The sequence below is a fragment of the Petaurus breviceps genome, unplaced genomic scaffold (assembly GCF_028583685.1).
Source record: "Petaurus breviceps papuanus isolate PSGF00001 unplaced genomic scaffold, PetGlider_PUasm1.0 567, whole genome shotgun sequence".
NCBI lineage: Eukaryota > Metazoa > Chordata > Mammalia > Diprotodontia > Petauridae > Petaurus > Petaurus breviceps.
In genome coordinates, this window is record NW_027186383.1 from 7,363,394 (window position 1) to 7,384,350 (window position 20,957).

Here is a 20,957-nt window from a genome sequence, read left to right on the forward strand (position 1 = left end):
GACAATCTCCGAGGTCCGCTGTGACTCTGTGCAGAGACGCCATGTTCTTTACTCTTGCAGGAAGCGCACCCGCTTTTTACAGTGGCTGGCTTCTGACTTTTCATTTTAAGGGAGGTTTTCCCCACCCACCCATCCCATTTTCTATGAAGGTCATGTTGCTGCCTTTGTTAAAAGACAAAGTCACCTTACGTGTTCTCAGGGCAGCAGCAGTGATCTTGTTAGTCATGGAACATACACAAAAACTACACTCATTATGGTGGTTATGACGGTCGTTCTCCAAAGGGCCTGTTTCCAAATCATGGGAAGAGTGGAGAGAGCCTTGGTTTGTTTAGTTTTGCAGATACCTACCTTTTCAGTCTCCCCCTTACACTGTCCTTGTATATAAATCCACATGGCTCTTCACATCCTTGTCTCAGAAGAGTCAGTTATCCATCGTATTTTCTTGACTGGTGATGCTGAGAATGTTTCATTTTTATTTTGGTTCATAGAATTGTACTTTGACTCAACTTTATTTGGTAATCTAGGAGGAAGAATCAAAACAAATCTTTTCTTTGAAATAAGATTTGATTTGATACCCTATATTGAAAAGTGCACCCACCTGTCCTTCCTCATCATGGAGACAGATGAGTTTCTACCTTGCCTCCCATCGGTCCTGTTCTCTATCTCCCCAAAACACCTAACACTAAAAGGGAACAGAAATAGTTTTACCCAAGCATTGCTTACTGACCAGAGTCTCCATGGCTCAATCCAAGGCAGAAACAAAATACCAAATGACACACTTTTGTCGTGAGTTTAAAAATCTTTCCACAAATCCCACAGAAACAAGGAAACAGTTTTCGCTTTTGGCTAAAGCTGTTGGTAGAGAAGTACCGGCAGTGAGTGTACCTGACTGAGCCTCGTTCCCCTTTACAGACAGATCACCTCTTTTTGGCCCTTCAGTGGGCTCTGGATCCCATGATTCTGTGACCTCAAACCATCCCCAAAAATGTCATGTCGGCAGATTGGCACATGAAACTAGGGAAAAGCTCCATTCAGGCCTAGAGAAGAGGGAGTTCATGAACAAGACAAAAGTGGAAAACAGATCACTTTGTTTTCTGATTTCTCTACTCCACATTCTTCCTTCGATGCCACATAGCACTGTGGTGTGGAGGCTCTTTAGGCTTTGGGAGCAGGCCCCCCACAGGAGGAACCTTGAGCTGTGGGCCCGACACAGCAGGCCACAAGCAGGGAGCCAGGCGGGAGGCCAGAGGCCTAGGGGAAGACCTGACCACATCAAGGAGGTCTGAGCCCTCAGGGTGATTTGAACAGCTTGGGGCCTCCGTTTTGTGGGTCCTCAGGGCACTTGCTTTGTTCATTTCTAGCAGCTCGCATACACTGTTTTCATGTGTGTTGAAATATGTGAACTTCAGGATCCACATATAGAAGCAAAGTCCCATGAAACAGGCTGATGCATGTGGGACCTTCCGCGTCCATGGACGCTATTGAGGGGGGGAGGTGACCCACCAGCTGCTTTCAGGCCTCTCTTGGTCCTGAGCTGTTTGTCCACAGGTAGGACCATCCTTCGTGCACTTCAGAAGCTGCCCTGCAGCCGGCACATTTTCACGTCCGTACGTTGCTAACGGCGTCATGGACGATGAGCTCCCCTTCCGATCATGATGCTGCCCCCGTTTTCAGTAAGCATTTATCTCGGTGACAGTTCCCATCTGCAAAGTGGGTGGGGTGAGGAAAACTTAGCACAAACCCCCCACAAGGACATTCTCTCTCAAGTATCTTTCTTTTTGTGCTCCTACCTCAGCTACATGAACATGCATCAGAGTGGGGCTTCCTTCTGCTTATTCTTATTAAGAAATCACGAAGAAATACGAGAACAGTTTCGATCCTGGCGCGTCCAGAGAAGGACTGGTGCCTGTATGGAAAATGAAGCCAAGGGAGGGAGTTAGTTCTGGCCCCAGCACTTCTGGGCTTCGAGGTTCCTCTTAGAAGGTGACCCAGCCCGCTCTGCCCCTTTCCTTTGGTCTTTATTCTTGTGCCTGTGGTTGTGCTTTTGTCTTTGGGAGAGGTGGCCCCAGAAGACACTGAGTCTTTTCAGAATGTGCACATAACAGTACAGTGCCTAGCCTATAGTAGGTGCTTAATAAATGTTTATCGATTTTTCCAACTGGAGCCTTTATTGTGGCCAGGATAGAGTATGACTTGGAGGGAGTCTGCTTGGCACCCTACCCTGCAGCCTGTGGTTTGCTGAGTGACCCAGCACTCACAGTCCACGCCATCAGTCAGTCGTAGCCATGAGCCACAGGCCACAGCCCCTGCCACGCTGGGTGTCTTCTCTCTGACTCTCACACTTTCCTCATGATTGTTTTCTTTTGTAGGTACATGTAAAGTGAATTTTCCTGATCCAAACAAGCTTCACTACTTTCAGCTAACAGTCACCCCAGGTAATGTTTTTGGATGATTTGTAGATCTTTGTATGGGGTTATCAGTGGGGCCCTCCCTTCTCTGACCTCTTCTTTGTGTGTATATGAGACCCTTTCAGCTTCCCATAGGCCTCTAGAGCTGGAGAATCCAGGGTCCCTGCCATGCCATAGTGACATCAGAGGACATAAGTGCTGGACAATGTTTAGAAAACAACAAATCAAAAAACCTCCAGTTTTTAATTATTACTACTTTTTGCAATGAAGTTTATCAATTTGAATCAACTCTGGGTGTGATTTTTTTGCTCCCTCATTGACAATGTTTCCTTCAGTTTTTAAAAGCTGTTCATGAGTGAATATGGTGTGTGGCTAATGAATGATGAAAACTGGATGTAATCAAACAGACTTTTTGAAGTAGTCAGATAAAATTTACAGCATAAATTTTTGTGATATTTAATGTTAGATTATCGTTATTGTGCTGCAAAGCAGTTACATAGAAATACTAAGTAGTTCATATACATTGTATGACTTCTACGTAGGATGTTCTGGGGTTAGTTCAGGATGTGATGGGGGACTCACGCCCGCTTGGTCAGGTGGGGGTTGGGAGGGGACTCAGCTGTGCCCTCCTCTTCTCCAGCAGGGGCTACGCCAAGGGCGTCTGATTGATGGCATCCTGGGAGCCAGGCTTGTCTTGGGCTGGCCACAGACAAGATGGGCAGAGAGACAGAGGACAGTCAGACAGGGTCCAGACCTGGGCTTCAGAAGCTGGGAAGGAAGCTAATGAATTGACCCTTGACCCACCGCAAACCCAACACAGAATGCCTTGTTTCTTTTCATTCTCCCCCAGAGGAAGCAGAATGGTACAATTTTAAGGGAAGATTCCCGGCTCCCCCCGCCCCCCAGAACTGAGGGGGCAGGGGGGGGGGGTGGGGAGAAAAGAGAAGCAGTGAGAGCCCCTTAGCCAGCGGACTAAATCACGGGCGGTGGAAGCGCCAGCTGATGGCTGTGTTTGATTCTATCTGACTTCCCAGTTTATGAAGCCATTATACACATTAGCTCGTTCAGCCCTCGTGTTAGCCCGGCAGAGCAGTCGTTATGTGCATTTTTCACATGAAGAAACTGAGGCGAGAAGAGTTGAAATGCCTCGACCAGGGTCAGCCAGCTTGTTAGCATCATAGTCAAGATAAGACCCCAGGACCTGCCTGGAGCCAGGGTCTTTCTGCTACGTTGTGATGCCTCACAGCTCAGGCTTTAGGGACATGCCCCAGAGGAGCAGCCACCTTTGTGTGTGGGAGGGAAGGAGAGCAGGGTCAGGTGGGGTGCAGTGCCTGGGCTGGGCTGGGGGGCGTTGGCTAGCCAGAGCACAGAGGACCAAACACAGCATCGAGCAAGAGGGAACCTTAGCGGCTGTTCAGTCTGGCGCCGTGATTTTGTAGACAAGGACACTCAGGTTCAAGGTCACCCCATTTGTGTGAGTGAGAGCCCCAGAACCCCAGTGGTGGGGCATGTTTGTTTAAATCAGTCATCTGGTGGTAGGGCATGTCTCTTGGGTGTCCTGACCCCCACCTCCCTCTCAGTGTGTCCTTAGTGAACCTAAGAATTGGCAGAAGATGGGGGGGGGGTCATCTTTATTTGACCCTTGCCTTTGTCTCCCTTTGGACTCATCACCAAGTTCTTTCCATTCTGACTTCTAGGATCTCAGATTTGTCCTTTGCCCCTCATCCCCCTCGCTGACATTTAGTCCGGCCCAGCCAAGCCTGTCCGTGGTGACGGTCTCCCTTTTTCCCGGTCATCTCTTAGTTGTCTTTGTCCCCCTCTGTTGCAGATCCTGGCTCAGGCTTCCTGCCTCCCAGGGCCTTGCCCAGCCCCTTGCAGATGCTGTACATCCGTAGAGGTGACTGTGGCCCCCTCTCTGGGCCTCGGTTTCTCCCTCTGTAAATGAGGGGATAGAGTAGATGATCTCCAAGGGCCCTTCTAGCTCCAAGCCTATGATCTTGCTCTTGGGTTAGACTGTGGCCTTTCCCTTTCCTTCTCATTGCATCACCCGTGTCCTCTAACCCCCCCCCCGGGGGGCCTTCCTCTGTTCTCCAACTATCTTTCAGGTCCCCATGTCAGACCCCGTCATGTCCGTCGTCATCAGGGCTCCTGGGGATGGTTCTGGTGCCAGTCTCCCACGTTGGTGAAGAGTGTTGCTCTGGCCTCTGCCACCTTTTCACTGGGGGCTTTCGGGCTGGGCCGTGACAGCTCACGGATCTGACGACAACGTGGCCTTCTGGGCTCTCTCCCAGTCCGTGGCTGTGATTGGCCTGTCCGAGGCTACCACTGCATAGCAAGAGCAGCAAGACCTTCATTTCTATAAGAATGGATGTCAAATAGTTTTGAAAAATCATGCATTTTTCTCTCCTGGTTCCACAATTGGAGGCCGCTGAGGGCAGCCCTCTGCATCTGCCTCCCAGCCTGCCGGGCAGGGATGATACTTCCTCAACTCCCGTGAGCCACATGTGCCATAGGAGGCCACGTTCTGGGTGACTTGGGCGTGGACCTTTTAGTAACCACGCTTTTCATAGTCATTCTTCTTGTCTTTGCTTCTCTTCCTAAGTGACAGTGCTTTGGCCTCTGTGTCCCAAGCGTATTAAGGGCTGTTCTCGGTGACTCTGGGCCACCACCAGTGATGAACAGAGGTCATGTGCCTGCCTCATAGGCCTCAGTAAGGAGGGCTGTACTGTACTGTTGGCTCCGATTTCTGTGCCCCAAGACCCGCAGCCTCTGCCTCTTCCGTCTTTTGGCCAACTTGACTTTACACCCAATCACGTGGCTCCTCAAATGCATGAGCTTTGTAGCTGGTGTTTAGACGGCCCTTTAAGGTTTGCAAAACCCTGTTCCTATCTCATCGGATCCTCACAATCCTGGTACGGAGGTGCTCTGATCACCCTCCCCATTTTACAGATAGGGAAACTGACATCGGCAGAGACAGAATGTCTTGCCCAGGGTCACGCAGCTAGGACGTGTCTGAGGCAGGATTTGAACTCAAGTCTTCCTGATACCAAGTCCAGTGTTCTAAATGTCTTTATGACAGCCGTTTGCTGCTTAGTCTTAAGTCCATAGTTATTCTGGATGGCCAGTGTAATAGTAATACCATCTCTGTGTCTGTGCATATATGTGTACATATGTAGCCATAGGGTTTGCAAAGTGCTTCATGTATATTTTCTTTTTTAAAATAATAATTTATTTTTCCTAATTACACATAAAAACAATTTTTAACATTCATTTAAAAGATTTTTGAGTAAGTTTTAAAAATGAATGTTAAAAATTATTTTTGCATGTGACTGGGAAAAAATAAAATACTAAATAAAAATAACAAAAAAAGTTTGGGGGGTGGCTAGGTGGTGCAGTGAGTAGTCTGGAGGACCTGAGTTCAAATTCGGCCTCAGACACTTAACACTTACTAGCATGTGACCTTGGGCAAGTCACTTAACCCCAATTGCCCTGCTTTCCCGCTCCAAGAAGCAAAAAAACAAACCAAGTTTGAATTTCGCATTTTCTTCCTCCCTCATCTTTCCCCTTCCTGAGACAGTAAGCGGTTTGATACAGGTTAGACATTCACATGCATCTCCTTAAGGTATTACCATGTTTCCCCGATAATAAGACACTGTCTTATTTATTTTTTTTTGGACAGAAAAACACCAGAGGGCTTATTTTCAGGGGAGGGCTTATTTTAATGAACATTGACAGCAATTTTAATAAACAGGCAAATGTGAACAAAAAAATGTACCTTTATTCAATAAGCAAATCACTGGGGAAGAACAGGATGATGCGCTCACTGCTGCAGCTCGGAGCGCGGCGTGCGTTTCACCGGGGGTGGGGACAGTGCATACAGAGGGTACCGTAATGTAGCGTGTAGCGCAGGGGATCACCTTCACTACAGTAGCAATCTCAATAGGGCTTATTTTCGGGGGAGGGCTTATTTTAAAGGAATCTTATTATCGGGGAAACACGGTACCAGACTTGCTTCTCTATAGTGCATTATGTGACATTATGTCAGGGGATCACGGGCACAGAATTATCCTGGTGGTTCTGGTAATTGTTATTATTTTGTCACTAAGAAGAAGTGTGTTCATGGCAAACTTTGGGGGCTGAGGATTTGATAGAAAAATGTCCCTTCTCCTCATGCAGCCCCTTGTGCCCGGCATTGGGTGGCACTTCCCAGAGGATGCTTGTACACTTGGCAGTGAATCTGGACATTCTTTTTGGCTGCTGTTCTTTGTGGCTTGAGGACCAGTGTTGGGCTTAAGGGCATAACGATGTCATGACTTACCTGGGAATTGCCATGGGCATTTCTGTGTTGAAATGAAAAATGGTGGCTCTTGGGCCAGTTTTCATGATACATTTCTGTAAAATTAATTCAGAAGGTGCCCACAGGTTCGCTAGCGAGCCCCATTTCAGAGAGGAACAAGCTCAGCCTGGTGGCTGGAAGGTCTACAGGGCTCCCATTGGGGTAACCCTCATCCTGATCCCCAATTCCCAGCCTCGACTGGTGAGAAGGATGTGCCTTCTCTGGGGCAGCCTGTGTGCTGGCCAGGCTCTGTGTGAGACAGAATAGTGTTGAGAGCCCACAGTTTCTTGTCCTGGGACATTAAAGTCAGCCGCCAGGGCAGTAACATGGAAGCAGAAGAGAGAGGAGGCGGATTCACCAATAACAGTCTAAAGTTTGAGAGCATCAGCCTGCCATAGAGCCCCAGGAGCCTTTCTGCTGACCATGCAGCTCCAGCATCCCAGGGGCATTGGTGGGGGGAAGGGGGGGCTGACCCAGCCTGCACTAAATTCTACAAGAGTTTTTTGTGGTGTTGCCTCCCCCCACCCACCGCCACCCCCAAAGCATTTTCTAGTCCAGGAGTGTTTATTAAGTGCCTACTGTATCCCTGGCTCTGTACTAAGCCCTGGGGACACGAAGGGAGGCTTTTGCGCCTCCCTGCTTTCACTGTTCTTTACCGACGCTCCTTGGAGAGAATCCTGGGGAGGGAGGAAACCGCCAAGATGGAGGAGGACCTGGGCAGGCTTCTTAGCAGGAAATGGGCTTTGAGCTGAGACTCCAAGGAAGCCTCCAGCCTCCAGGTGACTATGAGCAGAGGCTGACGGGGACCAGGGGAGGCTGAAACCAACTGAGGACGACGGTTAAGTGCAGAGCGTGAATCTCAGCAACACACACCTTTAAAGAAGCAGAATCCAGAGTTACTGGCAAAGCCGCTGGAACTTCATTCTGTTTTCTCCTATGCATTTTCAAAAATGCTTCAGTGACCTTTTTTTAGAAAGATATTTTTAGAGGCGGCTAGGTGGTGCAGTGAATAGAGCACCAGCCCTGGAGTCAGGAGGACCTGAGTTCAAATTTGGCCTCAGATACGTAACACAAAAACTAGCTGTGTGACCTTGGGTAAGTCACTTAACCCCAATTGCCCTCCAAAAAAAAGCAAAAAAAAAAAGATATTTTTAATAAAAATCTCCATTGGGCTTTATTTGAAGCTTTTTTTTTTTTTTAAATTAAAGGCAGCCTAGCATAGAGAATAGGCCCCAAAGCCAGGAGGCTTTGAATCCAAATCCAGCCTGTGACATTCTATGTGTGTGACCCTGGACAAGTCACTGACTCTCTCAGTGCCCTAGGTAACCTAAGCCTCTCATTTACAGAGAAGGTTCTGACCCGTGGTCATAGAGGGAGATTCCTAGCCCTGTGTGCCCCCAACATCTGAGTCCTAGCCTTGTCTTTGGATTGCTATCTTTGGCTGCTTTTTGGCTGCTTGAGATTGATTCAGGAGGAGGTAGGAATGAGGTGGGCTGAATTTCTGAATGGACTTGTGACTCATCTGTTTCATCCCAGGGACTACATGATGAGAGGTGAATTCACCTTCTGCTGCCCCCTGATTGGGCCAAGTTAAGGTCATGGAAGCATTTATCCCACCGCACTGCATTGTTGCGTTTTTACAGTTCTTAAGCAGCTGTGATGTACTTTGCACCGTGCCAGGCAAAGGGGAGCCAAAGGCAGGTGCGACATGGACATGACCCAGAGTCTGCTCCCAGAGCGATTAGAGCCTCCCGGGGTGGAGGGCAGGGCATTGTGCATGTGGTGCCTGTGGAGCTGGAAGAGAGGGGTTACTTCCTCCAAATAGTCTTATTTGAGTGTTAGAAAATCATAGGGAGCAGCTAGGTGGTGCAGTGAATAGGAGGAACTGAGTTCGAATCCAGCCTACTCCACTGACTGTGACTTTGGGCAAGTCACATAACCCCAGTTGTCTCGCCCTTCCCCCCTCCAAAAAAGTTTTTTTTAAATCATATTTCATTTACAGCTTTATGTAAAATACACTATTTGTTAGATAAATCACTTGTTGACTGAGGTTTATTATTTTTTAATTAAAAAACTTAAAGTTTTCAGCATTCACTTTTATAAGATTTTGAGTTCCAGATTTTTTTCCCCTCCCGCTTCCCCAAGATGACATGCAGTCTGATATAGGCTATACGTGGACGATCATATCAAACATATTTCCACATTTGAGGTTTTTAAGTCTTTTAAATTTATTCCTTTACTTTTCATTCACAACATTCAGTTCCACAATCTATTCTTCCAAATTTTCTCCCCCTCTCTATCTTCTGCCCTCCCCATGGCAGCGTGCAAACCAATATAGGTTCTACAAATACCTTCACATTAAACATTAGTCAAGTCGTAAAGAAGGATTATAACCAATGGAGTGAACAATGGGAAAGAAGGAACAAAAGAAAACACAGAAGAGGCAGAGTGAGAGTTTGCTTCCCTCTGCATCCAGACTCTGCAGCTCTTTCTCTGGATGTGGATGGCCCTCTCCATCCTGAGTCTTCTGGAGTTGTCTCATAACCCTGCATTGCTGAGCAGAGCCCAGTCTGTCAGAGTTGATCATCAGACATACGTTGTGTCTGTGATTGTGTGCAGATTTCCCCTGGTTCTGCTCTCCTCGCTTAGCATCAGTTTGTATTAGTCTCTCCTGGTTATTATGACGTCTGTCCGCTCCTCATTTCTTATAGCACAGCAGTATTCCAGTACATTCATATACCACAACTTGTTCAGCCATTCCCCAGTTGATGGGCACCCCCTCAATTTCCAGTTCTTTGCCACCACAAAAAGAGCTGCTATAAACATTTTTGTGCATACAGGTCCTTTTCCCACTTCTATGATCTCTTTGGGATACAGCCTTAGAAGTGGTATTGCTGAGTCAAAAGGAGGTTTTTAATTTTTAATGAAATAATCTACCTAGGATATTTTAGAAAATTTGGTGAATTTAATATTTAGCCCTAGGTGTTAAATCTTACTTTCTCCCCAAAGATTTTTGTGTATATTAAAGCCAAAAATATGCCAGTTGTAAGGAGAAACTTAGAATATTCTTACCTTCTTCTCCTGTTTAACTGATTGTTCTCAGACTGGGATTTTAAGGGAGAACTGGAGTGAGAATGAGGAACCCATTCCATTGGTGGGGCAAGTCACGAACATCCTGTTTGTGCCTGAAGTCACCTAATTTCTCTGATGGGAATATTTTAAAAGGCAAAGCTCCCTTAACCCCCTCAGATAGATTTCCCTTCATCCCTTTTTGTGGCCTTCACTCCTGTTAGGTATATTTGTGAGGCTGCATTTTAATACAGAGCACCTTCAGGACAGTGTGAGTGGGTGGACTCTATGATCACTGTTCATGATTTGTTGACAAGGCCTTGTACCAAACAGCTGAGATCCAGTGATGGAAAGTGATGGTGTCCTCAAGGAGCTTGAGGGGAGGCTGGGAGAGCTGGGAAGTGGGATCTGATATGGAGAGTGTGAGGCAGATGCTGGGCAGCAGGAAGTGACCCGGGGCTAGGTGGTTGGTCATGTTGGGAACAGTCGTAATTCCCCAGGAGTCAAGGGGGGCTGCCCACTTCTGGCCGCTTGCGTTGGCCCTTGGGTCTGGACTCTCCCATTTTTCTGATTGTCCCAAATCAATCAGTCAACAAGTATTGAGTGCTTACTGTGTGCCAGCCGCTGGCTAAGTTCAGGGGACACAGGAAAAGCAGACCCCAAGGCCACACCTTCGTGACGCTGGCCTTTGTGCTCTAGATAAATCCTTAGCACCGCCTCCGCGTTTTGGCACTTTTCTTTGCCATTCGGGTCTCTCTGGGCTTGATCCCACTGACTGTGATGCTCTCTCCAGATACTGGACATCGAGCATGGGTCCTGTCAGTCTGTTCTTCTGCCTCCAGCCCAGACCCTGACCTCACGGTGCCCATCCAGTGAAGCAGCTGAAGGGAGTAGTGCTCTGGCCTGATGATGCTAGGCAAAAGCCAGTCAGCTAGCACTTGTGAGCACTCCCTGTGTGCCGGTCACTGTGCTAAGCACCAGAGCTACAAAGAAAGACAAAAGACAAGCAGTTCCTGCTCTCGGGGAGCTTGTGGTCTAGTGGGGGCAACCTCTAAACAGCTGCCTAGATCAGCACATCTGTAGGCTGGACTGAGGTTAGCCCCAGAAGGAAGGAGGCAGGATTAAGAAGGGCCAGCCAGTGCTTCTTACAGGAGATAAGATTTTAGTGGATTTTAGTGGCAGTGATGAGGGGAGAGAGGGGTCCAGGCACAGGGGACAGCCAGTCAGTAAGAACACCCCCAGTGCCCCTGGAGAGGAGGATGGTGTAAGAAGATTGGGAAGGTAAGACAGGGCAGGCCACAAAGGGCTTCAGATGCCAAACAGGGTTTTGTGTTTGACCCTAGAGGTAGTAGGGAGCCGCCAAAGCTTGAGTTTGTTTTTGTTGATTCTGAGGGGGGGTATGATATGGTCAGACCTGTGCTTTAGGAATTACTGGCTTGACAGCTGAGGGGAGGGTGGGTTGGAGTGGGGAGAGACTGGAGGCCAGCAGGCTGCTGCTGTAGTGTAGGCCTGAGGTGGCCAGGGTCTACACTGGGGCCTACACCTGTGGGTGGGGGCAGCAGTCAGAGGAGAGAAGGGGAATGGTGGAGAGATGTTAGGAGGGAAGAAACAGCAGCACTTGACCACAGATTGGAGATGGGGTAAGAGAGAGAGCAGAGCAGAGTGGAGGGGGACCCTAGGCTGCATTGTAATAAAAATACTGCCCACTTCCTGAGGCTATTGTAAGCTGCTTTAACATATCGCGTTCCCTCTGATCTGTCCCTTTACTCTCTTCGGTTTATATTGCCATGATTGCTTGAGGTCATCTTACAATAACAGTCCTTAACTTTGTGTCATGGACCCCTTTGGCAGTCTGCTGAAGCCTGACCCCCCTTCAGGATATGAATGAAATAAAATACAGAGAAATACAAAGGAAACCAACCATACTGAAATACAAGGAGCAAAGTATTTTTTAAACAACTTCATGGACTCCATGTTAAAAAAGCCTCTGGATTGGAGCAAGGAATCAGTTAAAGACAGGACACAATGAGCTGGCTTTCTCCACCCTTCTCAAAGTCCTGCCTCCCTGTGATCATCGCGGGCTGGCTTCAGAATCTCAGCATTCTTGACATTCTGAGTCACTGTGCATTGAGAGAGGTTCCCAGCCAAGACTTATCTGGAGCCTGCTTGTATGATTTTGCTTTTTTGATGGTATTTGGAGATGATGCTGTGAGCTTTTAGGGAGTTACTCTTCAAGCAAAGAATGTTTACAACAACTGCCCCAGTCTTTGGACAGAAGGAGTTACAAAATGATGCCACCCTTCCTCATTTTTGTCATTATTGTGGTTTGATGCCACTTTCTTTTTCACCAGGAAGCAGGAAAGATGTCCCCATAATGGGTGGGGCTCTTAGCACTATTAAAAAACTGACCCCTGTGAGTGGGAGTAGATGGATATCTGTGATTCAGATTGCCAAGTGAAAAGTGTTTGACCCAAGCTGCCTAAAGTCATGCCAAGATGTAGTGGTAAAACTGGATCTAAAACTCAGGTTTTCTGCTCTCTAGTCCAGTGGCCTCTCAGAATGGCCTTCATTTCTGGAATCTCAGACACTGTAATTTCTCACTGGACTGTCTGCCATTAGGTCTGGTGACCATGTGGATGTGTGTGCATGATTGAAGTGAGTGTGAGGTTCAGATTTGGGAGAAAATAGCTTGTGTGATATAAGGAATAACAGACTCACCACCCATCCCAGAAATTCCTTGCCCATGGAGGTTTTTGCTATTTTAAAGTTTCGAAGCAACATTGTTAAGCCAAATTTATAGGGAAGCTTTGAGCAAAAGAAAGGAAAAATGTTTGTCCACAAAATCAGAATTGATTACCTTGTGTGTGAGGAGAAGGGGACTGGGAGTCAAGATTCCCAGCTGCAGTGGAGGCAGCTTCCCATGCCTCTTGAGGTTCGGGTCACTTGGTTCAGCACTCAGCCTTCCTCTGTGTGAAGTGAACATGGCACCCTCCCCCCCCCCCCCCATTACAGTACTCATGTGGGCGGGGTGGTACCATGGGTTATTACCTCTAAATCCAAAGGGGAGAGACCATTTCAGGTGTTCCGACTGCATCTCCGGAGCTACCCATCGCTCATGGAGAAGAGGGAATTTAAATTATGTGTCCTAAAGGGCATAAGAAAGGGGTGAGTGAGAGAGATGTGTGTAGGAAAGGAGGAGAAAAAAAAAAGCAGGAGAGGCAGAGAGAACACAATGGCCACATGGAGAGGCCTCTCTCCCCTAATAATTGCCTTGACCTTCCCCAGGAGTCAGCTGCTATGATTGAGTCTAGAAGGTCACATTTTATCCAGCACAGTGTTCTCATGAACAGCCAGTGTGCAAAGCTTGTTTAAGTCTTATGTGCCTTTGAACATGTGAAAATTCTTCCACGTCCCTTCGAAGGTCTTCTTGGCCCCCTCCTGCTGTGGTTTGGGCGTTGAGGCCACCAGAGAGCCCAGGGTATGAGATATCCAAAGTGCTTCAGCAGAAACACATTTTGGAAATGGAATTAGATGGCAGTCGATTTGTTAGAACTGAAGAAGAGAGCCAATCTTGTTCAGTCTTCTTTGATTTGAATGGAAACAAGCTAATACCTCTGCCACTTTGCCAAGATAACACATATATTGGGATGGGGGAGAACCCTTCATTTTATCTAGAGATGACGTAAGATTTTCAAATTCCAGAATTCATGTGATTAGTAATTAATCCATTTGCTCTCACTTGAGAGTATGAAAAGTATTTTCAGTTTTGAATATCACAGTTTGTCTGGCATTGTCAGAGGCTGCTGAAACAGCCCCGCAAATGCTTCAAGTAGAAGGCACAGTCCTAGGTGGAGAGAGAAGATTCTCAAATGTGGGGAATGGGGAAAAGCTGAAAGGGGCTTGACACATTTGGAGCAAGGAGTTATCCATTCTCATCTAGGAAAATCGAAGCTCTTAGGGCTGCAGGAAGGGTCCGTAGACAGCATCCGTCAGCAGTCCATCAGCAAACACTTATTAAACACCTGGGCTGGGTGCTGGAGACAGAGAAAGAATGGCAATAACTGCCCTCAAGAGCTTATAGTCTACGAGCAGCAATATGACGAACACAGATAAAATGGGGGTGGGCTGAGGTGGGGACAGAGGAGAGCTCTAGACAGCCAAGCAAAGTGTTCAAGAACTTTGAACCAGGGGAGCCGAATCAGGGCCTCCTTCTGAGATGAGCGCACAGACCCAGGCGCTCCAGGCTTGGCCACAGGTGTACAACTCCCTTGTCTGAATGTGTTCTGATTTTATCATTGAAAGTCAGTGAGACCAGGTAGCACAGCAAGTAAGAGCACCGGCTCCAGTGTTGGGACGACCTGGAGATCGAATCCCGGGCTCAGACACTCAGCACCACACCCAGAAATAACTGGCCGTGTAACCTTGAGCAAGTTACTTAACCCTGATTGCTTAAAAAAAAAGTCAGTGAGAAAATAACTTTAGCCAGATTGGTTCAAATGAAACTAGGTTATAACTCTTGCCTTTTTTCTAATGCCTAACTTTCTAGTGTAGTTCTTTCACAACGTTATTCATTTTCTACTCCATATCCTAATGTGGTATTTGGGTTTTTTTTTTTGTTTCATTTTTAAAGGTTTCTTTTTCTTTTCTTTGTGTGTGTTTTCTGATAGATGAGGGTCACTACCAGGGTGGAAAATTTCAGTTTGAGATAGAAGTCCCTGATGCTTACAACATGGTGGTGAGTAGTCGGCCTCTTGATCTGCTTGCTTGTTTTCTTGGCTGTATTTGGGACCCTGGACCCCTGGCCACTGCCCCCACTCCTCTGTTCTTCCCATTCCCCATCATGACACAGCGTTACTGGCTGGTGGACGAGGGAGGAGGAGACCTCAGAGCTGAGTCTCCTGTGGCCAGGAGTGGCCAGCCCCTGGCACTCTGGCATCGCCCCTGATTTATTTCAGTGACCATCTAAATGTGATTATGCAGCTTTGAATTACTCCTGACAGCCTGCTTCTCTCTGAATACAGCCTAAGGCGATAGTTTCTTTTCCTAGGACTGACTTAGTCATGCTCTGATGATCACGGATAAATTAGACATGAAGTGGGGTCAGAAGTCATATATGGCTTAGCCTTCTCCTCCTCCTGAAGGAGGACATCCTGCTTGAACAGGCAGAGGGGAGGAGTGTGGGGGTGGGTGTTAATTACAGAGGTTATTTATATGCATCTAATTATGATGCAGAAATAAACCTTAAAAATGAACAATGCCAGAAAATTGTAACAAAAGATGAAGCCCCCAAATAATCTCTTTCTATCTGTGTATCACAGGTCAGTGACCTTGTGCCAAACTCTTCTGGACACCTGAAATGTAAAGACCTTGACCTTCAGTAGTCTGGGCCTCCTGTCCTTACAGCAAAGTCTTTCTTCTTTTCTTTTGACGGATCTCATGACATCATATCTTTTCCCCTTATTTTATCTTAGTTCCCTAAGACATTTTCTACTTCTTTTTTCTAGACATTGAGTTGAGATAAATGGCTCACTGTTTGGGCAGAAGCTGTCCCCACTGCCCAGCTTTCCCTGGGCTCACTGCCCACCCCCACTTCCAGTTGCACTGAGTAAACATGAGGGCTTCCAGACCACATGTTAGAAGGGGTCAGGGAGGAAAATAAGGACTCATTCCTGACAAAGCCATAATTTGGGCGTGAAACTGCCATGTTGGTGCTGATTAGTGTGCAGACGACCTTTTGGGGGAGACCCTTATTCTGATCATTAGGAGCAGAGACACTGAGCTGGGAGGAAGCTCCAAGGAACTCACGTTATAGAACAGGAAACTAAGGCCCCAGGAATGCAGATCTGTATGTTTGAGGGTCCCCAGGGTCACATGGTTAGGCCTGACACTTCTGACTCCAAATGTGAGTGCGCTTTCTGCTCTTCTGCCGTGGGCTTCCTGGCCCCTGCCCTTCTCAACAGTCCCTGTGCTCCTTGACCTTGTTTTGTCCAAAGGCTATTCCGTGTTCTTAGTTACCGACAAATCCGGGGTCTCCACGTAATGATGTCCTGGTGACATCGGGTCATTCGACCTTATCCCAGGGTGGAGAAATCATCGTCCTTTTCTCTTTCTCTGTTGGAGTCAAGCCTGTTAAGGTGGAGATTTGTCCCTTCTTAGCCGGCATCATACTGTATATTTCTCTTGGGGATTTTTTCCTTTGTGTTCTTGTGAAGTCCCACTGTTTCAGTCTAGGGGAGAAGGCGAGAGACTAGCCGCAGGCCTTTCTACAATCTGCTGTGTTCACCCCCTGCTCACACTTCCCTTCCCTTCGCCCCTGCCCTTCTCTCCTTTCCACCTTGACATTGTGAGCTGTTAGAGCCTGCATTCCAAGCTCCTTCTGAAGCCTTCCCATCACGTAGCAGCGGGAGGCAAAGCTGTCTTTTCCCCAACTTGCTGATGCCTCTGAAGTTTACTGTGTCTTCAGTAGTTGAGGACATTAGGACTTTGGCAATTGGAAGCAAGGATGGAACAGGCTCTTCACCTGTTTTTATTGTTTATTGGTGATTTTCCTAGCAGAAATTTTTCCATAGCCTGGTATGCCCAATTATAATTTCTTCTGTTCTACATAGTTCCCGAGTGAATGGAAATTGTGGACCAAGCCAGATAAAGGGTTCTACGTGAGGTTTCTCTATCAAAAGAGAATTTTTAGTTTAAAACATTTTAATAGACATTATGGAAATGTGCTTTATTAATCTCTGGCAATGTTATAAAAGGTGACCTCTATTAGTGCTGTTGGCTGTGAACTGTATCGATGTGGAAAGATACACTGTGATGGAATTTTTGGTAACTAAAGGGAACCTTGATGTGTGGAGGTATACAGGGTTGTTGAGGTAATTTGTAAATGATTGTATTCATTGGGGAAGGGGAACAGAGGATACAGGGAGACCCAAAGTATAGGAGTGGAAACCAGATGCCAAGATGCCCTTTAGGCAGAATTTCTCCTGTGGCTTTCATCACATTTCGATTAGACAGCCCCCGTCTCTTATTCTGTGCCTCACCCTACACCTCCTGATGAAGGGCGGGCTTCAGGACTCCTGACCAGAAAGTGGCTTGTTCTAGAATCCAGCCAGCACAGGTAGAAGTAGAGGCCTGCTCTCAAGTGCCTTCACTTCTGCCTCTGGACAGCCCCCTCCTCTCCAGAAATCCTTCCTCCCTTGAGCCCCTGGGCATTCAAAAGGCCTATCAGGATTCCAGATACCCCTGAGCAGGAGGAGGAGGGCATCCCATCAGCTTCTGCTCTTTGGGGCATCTCACACTAGTACAATACAGAGAATGAAGGCAGAAGAAAAAGGGCATAGTAGTGCATGAGATGGAGAGTGTCATGGAAACAGCAATCATAAGCTTGGACAGACTTGGAGACACAGTGGAGGACAGAAGGACTTGGTGTGCTGTGATCTCTGGAGTCCCAAAGAGTCAGACAGAACTCCAGTACACTCTGTGGCATAGCATGTGACCCATGACCCCATGACATGTTGGGGATGTGTCACAGAGGTCAAGCAGATTTCTGTGCTGAGTTGATAAAGAAAGACGTGGCCATGCTGGCAATTTTAAGCAGATTTGGGTTTTGCCTTTTTTTTTTTTGGAGAGAGGAAGGTAGGGCAGTTGGGGTTAAGTGACTTGCCCAAAGTCACACAGCTAATTTTGTGTTGTGTCTGAGACTGAATTTGAACTCAGGTTCTCCTGACTCCAGGGCTGGTGTTCTATTCACCGCACCACCTCGCCGCCCCCAGATTTGTTATATAGGCAAGTGAGTCCAAATAAAAAAGAACTGTCCTTTCTTTTCCCCTTTTTCATCTGTTTCCTAAGACAGCATTTTCTGCTTTTCCTTTCTAGCCATTGAGTTGAGAAACTTCTCAGTATGTGGGCTAGAGCTGTCCTTTCTGCCCAGCCCCTCATTGGGCTCACTGCCCACCCTCACTTCCAGTTGCACCAAGTACACATACTTTGTCACCATAAGCTTCCAGACCAAATGTTACAGTGTCAGTGAGGAGCATAAGGACTTGTCCCTGACCAACCAAAGTCGATTGAAGCAGAATTTGGGTGTGAAACTTCCAGAAGTTTGTGGCACACTCCTTTAGAAATCAAAAGTAGGTCCAAAGGTACATTGACCATCCAAGTTGGATCAAAAGTGGGACCAGAAATATGTTGACCATCCCAAATTGGGTAAAACTTGAGTGAAGTTGCCATAGAGATGTAATTGCCCAAGGGCCAGAGCCTAAAAGCTGATTTGTGGGAGATGGAGGTAGGAAGGATTGTTGTGGGCGTCTGCCTCTGACCCACTCTGGGATCTGGACCAGACACTTCCCCTCTCAGGGCCACAGCACAAGTTTTAGAAAAGCTGAAGATGTGTGTTGGTAGAGGGCCTTGCCTCACCAGGAGTTCCCTTTTCCCTTTAGTTTGAAGGGACAGACCATGAAAACATCACAACTCTGAGGGAGCGGAGCCCACGGGGGTGACTTTGGCTACGCTTGGGCCAATCAGTAGAAACAGAGATGCTGCCCAGAAGCTTCCCTTAGCCCTAAAACCTCTTCTCATTGTCTTTGGGGGTTGGCATGTGTTTATTGTTGTACTAAAAAGGGGGGAAGCATATGTATTGATCCCACTTTTTTTTTTAATTGATTCCACTCTTAAACTGCCAAGATACATGCCTGGCAGTGATGGTTCTTGGTAATGAAATGGGCCTGCCCCTTGGGGACTTGGCTTGGCAGCTTATAGTCCCTAGGGTTGGCACAGTGACCCTGGCCATTGCTCCTGGGCGGTCAGGGGTGTTCAGGTCATTTGTAAATGATTGCATTCATCAGGGAAGACCAGCAGCAAGAACGGGAATGAGGTGAGGGTGACTGGAGCGTGCCCTCCGCCGGGACTTTTGGTACTTGGTGTTGCAGGAATAATTGCTTTTGATTTCAAGGATCCTGTCTCGCAGTCATGTGTCACTTAGGCTCAATTAATAGAGAAAAATGATTTCAGTTTACTCAGGAACCATTCCTTCATACGTTAGGACAGATGAGTTCAGTTAATAAATTTGAAAGAGCAAAGCAAATACCTTTTGGCCGTAGTAGCCATTTCCTTGATGGAACTCAGCTTTAATAATCGCCTCTGCATTACTTGCAGTATTAATTTAGGCATTGAGATGTTTCTCAAGATTTGTTTCTTTAGATGCTCTAAATCTGTTGTGAACTTGGAGTATTGTGACTGTTTTAGATCCACCGAATTCAGAGTCAGAGCCCTGGATCATACGTCCTGGTTCTTTGTGCTGTAGAAGAGTGAGGTGAAGCCTTTGTTAGCTGGGTTCTTTCTTTCTTTTTGTAGGCTTACCTAATCAAATACTGGTTCTCTTTTAAGTTTTGGGAAAATCATCCTTATTAGGAACAAGTCTCATTCACAAAAACATAGGGCTTATTCAGTATAACTAAGCTTCATTTCAAGTTCTGATTATTGGAGTGGTGAGGACCTAGAAGAGGTTAATCACTGTGAGAGCACAACTGAGCACCCCAGACAGTGCAATATAATAGAAATCTGGGACCTCAGTTTCCTCATCTGTAAAATGAAGGGGACTGGACTAGATGACCCCTCCAACCCCTCTAGTTCTAAATCTATGATTCTGTGAAAAACCTCTGAACCTGGAGTCATTTAACCTGACTTTGAATCTGTGTAACTTGGAGGTAGGCCAGGGGTGGGGCACCTGTGGCTTTGAGGCCATGTGTGACCTTCTAGGTCCTTGGGTGTGGTCTTTTGACTGAGTCCAAGTCTACAGAACAGATCCTTTTATGAAGGGAATTTGTTTTGTGAAGTTTGGATTCACTCTGAGGGCTGTACTTGAAGACGTAGAGGGCCACGTGTGGCCTCCAGGCCAAAGGTTCCCCACTCCTGAGGTTGTGCATATTTAAATGCTTTCTGCCTTCTCTGTTCCATTGTCCATAAATTTTTCTGGATAATTTGGTTAGATTTCTTTATCAGAATACTGATAAAGCACAGTTAATAACCTATTTCTAAAAAACATGTATGTACTTTCTTTTTTTCTGATCAAACTCTTCCCTTTAAATTTAAAGCTAAATTTTAGTCCCTTTTGTCTCTAAACCTATTATATGAATAAAATAATGTCCTTTGTAACTTTAAAAGTATACTATTACTGTTCTTTGAGTAAAAATTCATTTTTCATGTTTACAAGTTAATGACATTATAATCTTTCATTTTTTATGCATCAAACTTAAGATATAGGCTAATCTAAAAAATATTTTAGTGACTTTTTAAAATATCACTTTTCAATAAATCCCTACTTCTACCCCCCATAGAACCCTTCCTTATAACAGAGACATAAAATTAAGCAAATCAAACTAGCCCTCTGACCCAGTTTCTTTGCATAAACCATCACCTCTCCATTTAATAGACACAGATCTTTTGGGGGTATAGAAATAACTTTCCTCTGGCTTGCTCCCAAATTTCCCTATGCCCCACTTTACCTTGGGGATGTTCCTTGTTATGGATCTGTCCAGATCAGCATTTCAAAGTTCTTTCCCTTTATACTTTAAGCCCTAAAATAGTCTGTGGCCACATTTGTTAGGGAAATGCTAGTATGGTGATATAAATCAAGTTGGTATAAAAGATCCAGATTACATCATAACCATAGGTATGATCTCCCCTGACATTGGACAGGGCACTAGAAATTCTAATTCCAGCAATTAAAATAAAGAAATTAAGGGATTAAGCATGGGTAAAAAGAAGGCAAAATTGTTCCTCCTTCCAGGTGATATGATGGTTCAGAGGATCCTTGAGAATAAAAAGAAGCCAATCAAATAAGTAAGTGCTTCAACAGAGTAGCTGGACCTAAAATAAATCCAGAAAAAAATCACCAGCGTTTTTGCATTACTAAGAAAAGCAAGAAGGAAATGAAAAGAGTCCATTTAAGAGAGCCACAAAATGCATAACTAGTTCTGATCAGGTGACATTTAAACATGTAGCATTTTCAAAAGCAAAATCAATGCAGCCAGAGTCAAAGACAAGTTATATTTGGGGGGAAAAGGTTTTTTAAGTCAAACATTTCTGATAAAAGTGCAACATCCAGAATCTGTAAGGAAATGAGTCATTCCTCAGTGAGTAGATGGTCA

The 20,957-nt window shown here is 46.3% G+C and overlaps 1 protein-coding gene across 2 annotated transcripts in view; it reads left to right on the forward strand.

Annotated features, from left to right (window-relative positions):
* UBE2F (ubiquitin conjugating enzyme E2 F (putative)) overlaps positions 1–20,957 on the forward strand; it is a 119,862-nt gene that overhangs the window by 45,923 nt on the left and 52,982 nt on the right. For both annotated transcript variants that reach the window (XM_069103195.1, XM_069103196.1), the window contains 2 exons: positions 2,370–2,435; positions 14,481–14,548. In XM_069103195.1, the coding sequence (XP_068959296.1) occupies positions 2,370–2,435; positions 14,481–14,548 (134 nt within the window). The remainder of the gene's footprint in view (positions 1–2,369; positions 2,436–14,480; positions 14,549–20,957) is intronic.